The sequence below is a fragment of the Podarcis gaigeae genome (genome assembly GCF_964106915.1).
Source record: "Podarcis gaigeae genome assembly, chromosome: 2".
NCBI lineage: Eukaryota > Metazoa > Chordata > Lepidosauria > Squamata > Lacertidae > Podarcis > Podarcis gaigeae.
The window spans coordinates 88,294,014-88,302,857 of NC_139679.1; the positions used below are offsets into that span (position 1 = coordinate 88,294,014).

General features: G+C 44.4%; 1 protein-coding gene across 2 annotated transcripts in view; it reads right to left on the reverse strand.

The window, feature by feature from the left end:
• UROC1 (urocanate hydratase 1) overlaps positions 1-5,784 on the reverse strand; it is a 54,745-nt gene extending 48,961 nt beyond the window's left edge. The window contains exon 1 of one of the 2 annotated variants that reach the window (XR_014560529.1): positions 5,217-5,784. Coding sequence is in view for 1 of the 2 variants with exons in the window: in XM_083723960.1 (XP_083580086.1) it covers positions 5,217-5,342 (126 nt within the window). In the remaining variant the exon portion in view is untranslated. The remainder of the gene's footprint in view (positions 1-5,216) is intronic. The other variant, XM_083723960.1, reaches the window with a different exon arrangement.
• Positions 5,785-8,844: the final 3,060 nt, after the last annotated feature.

Here is an 8,844-nt window from a genome sequence, read left to right on the forward strand (position 1 = left end):
GAGTGGTCCTGAACCAGATCAGTGATCCTCCAGAACTGCTATCTTTCCTGGGAGGGATGTTCCCATTGGTACCAAGTCAGGAGAACACAAGGAGAGCCTTGCTGGACCAAGCCAAAGGCACATTCATTTCAGCATCCTGTTCATATTGTGGCCAACCAAATGCCAGGACCCCCACACAAGAACACTCTTCCCACTTGTGATTCCCTGAAACTGGTGTTCAGAGGAATACTGCTTCTGACCGAGGAGATGCTACACATAATGGCCAGTAGCCACCGACAGCCCTATTCTCCATAATGCTCTAAACTACTACTCAAGTAGTGGTAGCAGCCTAGCAGTAGAATAAATAGTCTTTAGAAAGCCAGATCCATTATTTTGACAAACTGTGATGCATTTCAGACACTGAATGAACCCAATTCCCTAGTTGTTTGTGGCTTAACATCTAGTCATCTGGAATTGACAATGCTGTGCCCTTTTCCAGGTGAAGACTTTAGCATTTGCCGATTCCCTTCCCTTTGACTATTACAGCACAATGACCTTCATGTGCAAACTAACATGGCCATTTGTCCTAATTTACACAACCAAGTACTGCAGACAGCTACATTTTAGAGACAAAAGACTCTTGTCTGCAACTGACAGTTCTAGATGGACTCTACTTAAGAGGCTAGCACAAAGAAGATGAAATGTGTTTGTGTTCTACTAACAAAAGTAATTGGATAACGATGGGCTATTTGTTGGGCAAATATCTTTGTTGAATTGGCAGGTGAAGCCACACAGTGAAGAGACATCAGCTGGCAAGTGGAATATTAGATGCTAAAGCAACAATCTGGAAAGCTGGCGAGGTGTTGAATTTTGACAGGCTGCAAATTGTACAAATAAGTATCTGCTTTGTGTATCCAAACAAGTTAATTCAGTGCAGCCCCAGTTTTCCATGTGCAAACAGGAGTGACCAATAGGGAGGGATGGATCTGATCTCCTAGGAGCAGCGCCACCATCTAGTACTGGGACAGAATAGTGGCAGTGTCATCAGACTGGCACAAGTGCACCAGTGTGCCAATTGAGTGTGCCCAAACTGCCTCAACCTTGCTGCTGCCCTGCTCTACATCTGCATCACTCTGGTATGCAGTAGTGGCATTGCTGCCAGGAGGCCAGGTCCACAGTGGCACCTCTCCTCACTGCCGTCTCCTGTGTGGAAATGTTTCAAAGCATATCCTTTGGGGGGGTGGACCACTGCTCAATATCAGAGCACATGCTTTGCATGCAGAAGGTTCCAGGTTGAATCCCCGGCATCTCCAGGTAGGGCTGGGATGGAGGACATGCTGCCTGAAACCTCAGAGAGCCACTGCTAAGTCAGTGTAGACCAGAGATTCCCAAACTGTGGTCCACGGACCACTTCATTCAGGCAGCCTGTCTGGATTTGAAGGCGGGAGATGGTATATTCAACATTCATATTGATTTTATTTCTTACACTGTATTACAATTTGAATGCTAAGGAATTCAAATAACAATGCAATGAAACACACTGTGTAGGAAATAAAAGAAGCCTATTAAAAAATACTGTTAAAAACCATACAGCACCTAGCACATGGGTAGGCAAACTAAGGCCCGGGGGCCAGATCCGGCACAATTGCCTTCTAAATCCAGCCCATGGAATCAGCGTGTTTTTACATGGGTAGAATGTGTCCTTTTATTTTAAATGCATCTCTGGGTTATTTGTGGGGCATAGGAATTCATTCATTCCCCCCCCATACAGCCCGGCCCCCATAAGTTCTGAGGGGCAGTGGACCGGCCCCCTACTGAAAAAGTTTGCTGACCCCTGACCTAGCACAATGCATTATAATTGCTACAACAGGCAGAGGAACCATCAAGTGGTCTACCAAGATGCTCAACCATTTTCATGTGGTTCAAGGGGGTGGGGGAGTGTGAGGGCCACTGGAGTAAATGATACTGCCCTAGATGGAGCCATGGTCTGGCTCAGAATAAGGCCATTTCCTAAGTTCTTATGTAAGGCAAGTTTACTCTTTAACAGGGGCACAATGAAGAGATGCAGGCTATCTATGTATGACAGACAAAGGAAATGCAGCAGAGAGTCCTATGGCATTGTAGGATAGCAGAGTAATACATTTAACAAAAAAATGTTGTTTTTGCTGCATCAGGCCAACACAGCAACCCTTCTGTAATTTGCCAAAGGAAGACACTGTCTTTCTTAGGATTGGTAATAGTAAAGCACAGAGACTTCTGCCTCTGGGCAGGGAAAAGGAGGAGACAGAGGATGTTGTGGCTTCAAGTCCCGAGCAACAAAGGGGCTTGGAAGAAAGAGAAGTCAGGAAGCATATATGGAAAGAGCCTTGCAGATATGGTTTGGTTTATCCAAGGAGATTAAAGATGAGATGGTGGAAAGAGCCACGTAGCTCTTCCGAAGGACCCCGAAGCACATGGCTAAAGCTCTCATAAAGGCTTTATATTATTGCCAGAAACAGAGATGCATGAAAACAAAACATGGGAACAGTTTCGAGTTAATACTGCAAATATAAATTGAAAATAAAGCGCTGCAGATACACAGGCTTGATCCTCAGCTTATATTAACTGGCATTGTTCCCTCAGCTTTGGAACACATTACGGTTACACTGCCGATTCTACTTCTAATACTGCTACTACTATCCTAATGGATTATAATATCATGGCTTATATTATTAATAGTCACAGCAACAATAATAATTTATATTAATTGCAAACTTGTTCTCCAAGTGCTGGTCTTGGGATGCAGCAACTGCCCTATGAGGAAAGATTACAACATTTAGGTTTTTTTTAGTCTAGAGAAAAGGAAAGTAATGGCCTGTCTACATTTCCACTGCCCCATGCCTAGAAAGCATGGCTTTGAGCAGTTTTGTCTTTGCCTCACTGCTTTCCCCCAGAAAACCCACTCTTTAGTGCTAAATCAGAGCAAACAACATTCTGGAGAAAACCCAATTGATGTTTGCTCTGATTCAGCAGTAAAGATTGGGTTTTCCTGGGGGACAGTAGCAGGGCAAGCAAAAGTGGATGAGCCCAAAGAGCCAACAGGATAGAAGTTTATAAAATTAGACATGGCATAGGGAAAGTGGTTTGATGCCAGATCCTATAGCAAGATGAACAGGCTGTTGCAGGACCACAGACAGCTCCCAGTGAGCAACTTGCTCCCACAAAAGTTGGGAGCAGACTAAAGCCTTTTAAGCTTCTGTGTCCAGACTCCCTCTTCCAGACTCCACTGCCTTGTAGACAACTTCAGAGTCTTAAAGGGCCAGCTCTCTGGCCTGAAGACAGGCACTCTTGCCCTGTTCCCTAGTTTCTCTCCTGGTGTGCTCCCTGCACCGTTGAACCAATGATGTGTGGTGGGAGGCATCTGGTTTCTCAGGGGAAGGAGCCTGTGATAGTCCAGGCTCTGGCCCTATAGGTCCTGATGGTCGACTCTAGGAGACTCTTCTGGGGGCTGCTGTCCAGCGGCCTCAGGTGTGGTCATCTCCTGCTCTCCAGCAGTCAGTTCAGGGCTTTTAATCTGATCTGGCTCCTTAGCGCATGCCTCTGCAGCCTCTGACTCTGTGCCTGGATTGCTGCACAGGGGTCATGACAATGCAAACTTGGTGCAAAACCATCTAAAGTCAGCTCAACCCCTCTCTGGACAGAGAGCCTTTCCGCCCACTGTGCCTCTGTCTTGTGTGGATTATCTCTGATCTTGTCGGAAGCAGTAGGCCTCTGAATACCAGTGTTTGGAAACCACAGGAGGAGAGACTGCTCTGGTGGGTTTCCCACAGGCTTTTAGCTGGCCTCCACGAGAACAGAATGCTGGTTGAGATGATCTATTGGTCTGATCCAACTGGCTATTTCCCTCATAAAAGCCTCCGTTGGTCCTAATTGCCCTCTGTCAATGCAAGGGACACACTAATGGATACAAACCCATAAGGTCAGACCCACTTTGCAGGATGATGCTATCTAGGAATATAAGCCTGTTTCATTGAAAAGATACGTTTGGAGAAAGCGACTCACAAATATATTATGTGCCAAGACATTTGAGCCAGCTACTGCCTCTCAGCCTAATACAATAATACAGGGTGAATCCTTTAAAAGAGGCCCCTTGGATACAGAGTACACATGTTCCACGGGTCCTCTTTTAAAAGGCTCACCCTGTGCAAAGATGCCACAAGTCTTCTCTGATTCAGAGTAAAACAATCCTGGAAGCACTCTCCTGGGAATTTCTCATTGGTTGGGGAAGTGGTGGGCATGTAACAATACTTAAGAACCCAACAGGCAACTCAGTTACTGCTTAGTTAAACAATTATTTATTTTTTGGTTGCCCAACCAAAGAACAAATCATTAACCAACTCATTCAAGGATGCGTCTCAGTTTGAATATGCCAGGCCAATCGATTTCCCCCAAATGTCCCTCACCACCATATCATCATAGCAGTTTCTTTTTAAAGGCTTCAAAAACCAAGTCAGTCTCCTGCACAGACTGTTTTTGTTGAAAATTGAGAACCTATAACCCTGTAGGCAACAATTCACTTTGTTTGTTTGTTTGTTTGTTTGTTTGTTTATTTACTTACTTATTTATTTATTTATTTATTTATTTATTTATTTAATATTTTGCTTTTCCTCCAAAAGGAGCCTAGGACTGAAAACAAGTGATAAAATTATTTTAAAATCTCAAAAACAATTTCAGTATAAATACAGACTTGGTCAGTATCCATGGCCATTGGTCATTCTGTCTGGGGCTGATGTGCATTGGAGTCCAACATCTGGAAAGTAACAAGTGGCCTTACAGGAACACATATCTCTGTATACATAAATACAGTGTATTCTTACATTCTTCTGTTAAAGGGCAAGTGTATCCATTCCTTTAAGTTTACAAAGCGGAGCACACTTACTAGAAAATGTTCCCCTAGAACATGCACAAGCATTATTTAGGATTGGGCTCTACTGGTGGAGAGGCATGTTTGACTAAGCAGACAAATGTACTTCACTCTTTATTTGCTTCACTGAGGGACAACAGAAGGTCCATGATGATTGCTTATGGTCTCCTCTTTTGTCTAGGCAACATGTGTCTCTATAACCTGTTTCTGAAAGTGAATATTTTTATTCCTGTGCCTTTGGGGAACTGGGATGCCGCAGACCAGCAAAGACTGACATTCTGGTGGGTTTAAACTGGTGTGGGCACCCAAAGAGATCCAGTGCAAATGTTCTTACCTTTTCTTCATGAGACTCCAGGTTGGGAGTCCTCACGGGAGCATGAGGGATTCCACTCTTTCGGCCCCTGTTCTCCGGAAGTGGGTTCAAGGGAAGCCCGCCACAAATTTCTTTCAGGCTGGACATGGCTTGTGAGGGGTTGTAATTAGAGGAAGAAGATCATTCACAGAGAGCTATTGCCTGTGGGGCAAGACAGAAGATAGAGGCTCTCTTTGGAGAGTCCTGGGGAATCTTCAGCAACTTTGAGGTGACCCCTGATGAAAGCAAGCTGCTCACTGGCTTTTGTATGTGCACGTCCAGTTCTCTGGAGAAAAGACACCATGCCTGTCAGACACACCTATTCAGTCTCCACAATCCTATTGGTTTCTCCTGCCTCCTCCTCCTAAAGAATAATTCACAGGCCTACTGATTATTCTCTGGCCATTCTTTGCGCATGCTTTTGGGCCTGTTACTTTGAACCACATTCGGCAAGCTTATGTACTTTGCACACACACACACACACACACATTCACTACTCTGAGGGGCCTGGTGGGTTTTGCAAAGTTTTGAACCAATTGAAAGACACAGCATTGTGTGTCAAGTTTAAAAGATTCTACAATCTGACAAAAAAATCAAATCTTTGTATTTGCGTGTTTTCATTTGTGGGCCTTAATGTAGATCACCTTTGAGACTCCCCTATCTGATTATATTATTAGTAGTAATAGTAGTAGTAGTACCCTGCCCATCTGACTGGGTGACTTCCAACAAATATAAAAGCATAACAAAACATCAGACATTAAAAACTTCCCTATACAGGGCTGCCTTCAGGTGTCTTCTAAAAGTTGTATAGTTATTTATCTCCTTGACATTTTATGGGAGGGCGTTCCACAGGGTGGGCTCCACTAGTTATTAAGTCATCTGTATACCCCCTTTGGGTTCCAGTAATCACTAGCAGAGCTTTACAACAGGTAAAATTCACAATAAGGTGATGAAACATACATATATATATTTTTTAAAAAATCACAGCAACAAAATGTCCTATAAAACTGACACCAACATGTAAGTCTACAAAGAATCATGGGAGCCATACAGCAGTAGCATAACATAATGACAAAAGCTCCAAATCGCTCTAAAACAAGGCACCCCTTTCCAGGCATTTGAAGGAGCAATGTGAACTCTCCTCAGGAGAGATTTCTATAATGTTGGGGCCACCTTTGAGAAGCCCCTGTCCCACGGCAAGCCCCTTGCTTCTCTGATCATGAGGAGGGGGAGGGACTCTGAAGAGGATCTCAATACGTGCCTGGCTTCATTTGGCTGCCGCACTCAGTCAATTTGGGGTGTCAAATTGCTGATTATTTAACTTATTCTTATCAGGCACTTCCAGACCATCATATTTTAGTACAGATCTCTCACACTTCTGGGTACATGCTGGAATAATATGCCTTTTACACAGTAAGAGCACACCTTCCTAATTCACCCCCACCAGCCCCAGTGATTAAAACATGCATAATGGGGTGGGGGGAGGGGGAAGAACTCTGATGAACCAAAGCAGAAGTGAAGTGCTTCTTACTATCTTAGGTCTTACACACATGGCCCACAAATGCCTTGGGGAAGAGAAAGAAAAGAATGAAATATTTTTGCAGATCAGGGAATTAAGTCAAAGGCACATTTGCCGAGGGTGGGGACAATAAGCCTGTTATCAGAGGGCTGCAGGCCTGGAAATCTGGTTGGAAGAAAGGAATGAAGAAAGGAAAGAAAGGAATGGCTGGTGGAAATTTTGCCTCTGAATATGTCCCACTCATGCAGTCAGTCCGAACTACTGCAGAAAGAGATTAGAAAATCCACTTTATGGCTCCAGTAGGCAGCAATCAGTTCTGGTGATACAGACACTCAGGGGCTAAGAACAGAGAGTTGTGGAAATCGTAATGTGACCCAATAAACAGACTGCTTGGGAAGATACAGAAACTAGGGTTCAAACCCCACCTAATCTGCAGATTCGCTGGGTGGCCTTAACGAAATTCCTGTCATTCAGCATTGACACACCATCTGTAAAATGGGTATAATGCAGTGATGTATTTTGTGGTGTTGCAGCAAGAAGACGGGAAAGGACCACAGCAGTCAACAGTGATCAGTATGCATGTATGCAACATGCAAACATAACCACACACATAGTTGTGGAAACATTTTGTGACTGTGGGTAAGCCAGGGGTGGGGGAACTTCAAGTCGGCAGGGCATGGTAGTGGCCCTCTAGGGCTTCTGTATCTGGCCCTAGATACTCTTCCAAGGCCACACCCTCTCTCCTCAGGCTACACTCATCACCGGCCTGCTTCCCACCCCAAATATTTGTGCCCAGCAGGAAGGTGACCTTGAGCTCTCATAATGCCTTTTGGTTGTCTGGGTGAAGGCTAGAGAGTGTGTAAATCAGATAACTGCTCTCCCACTTTTGCCTCTGGCCGCATAGACTTGGTGCCTGCCAAGATCCCCTGCCCCTTATTTATTTGTAATAAAAAATAAATAAAGGTTGGCCTTTGTTGTTGTTCATTGCTTGGAAGGGGCTTCTCTGTTGTGTGAGGGTTTTGTTGTTGTTGCCTGTGTTAGAACATATGAACAGCTTGCCGAATCAGCCCAATGACCTATCCAGTCCAACACCCTTTTTGTCACAGTGGCAAAAGAGTTTTATCACTTTGCCGGGGTACGGGGAGGTATTTTTGAAAGCAGTTCTGAGCACCACCAGTTTGTTGGAAAGGAGTACAACAAGGCTGTATATTGTCTCTCTGCTTATTTAACTTATATGCAGAATTCATCATGCAAAAGGCTAGGCGGGATGAATCCCAAGCCGGAATTAAGATTGCCAGAAGAAATATCAACAATCTCAGGTATGCAGATGACACAACATTGAGGGAAGAAAGTGAGGAGGAATTAAAGAACCTTTTAATGAGGGTGAAAGAGGAGAGCGCAAAATATGGTCTGAAGCTCAACATCAAAAAAAATGAAGATCATGGCCACTGGTCCCATCACCTCCTGGCAAATAGAAGAAATGGAGGCAGTGAAAGATTTTACTTTCTTGGGCTCCATGATCACTGCAGATGGTGACAGCAGTCACGAAATTAAAAGACACCTGGGAGGAAAGCAATGACAAACCTAGACAGCATCTTATAAAGCAGTGGAAGACAGGAGTGCCTGCTGTGCTCTGGTCCATGGGGTCACAAAGAGTCAGACACGACTAAACAACAACAACATGATGTGGGTATTTGGCAATGCCCCCAACAGTTTTTTACCTTTTCAAATCTGTCTCCACACGCAAAAGTGGCTGAGGACCCCTCTAGTCTTTTTGCTGTAAGAGACTGTCATGGCTCTCCTTCTGGAACTTTGCAAGGAGAAAACGCAGAGGACTGAATACAAAGTTGTAAAGGGCTGGGCTGAGTTTCAATATCGTGAAAGGGCAGCTAATGGTTATGTATTTTACTTGCAAAGACACTTGTGGGATATTCTGTCTCAGATGCAAACATACAAAAAAGAAACCCCACCTTGGCTGGCCTTGGGAAGGACACACCTTGACTTGGAGCAGGGAAGTGATATACTGTTTTGCCTCTGGCAGCAAAATAACTTTGCATGAGCCTGTAAACCCCAGGGGGGTGGAGAAACCCC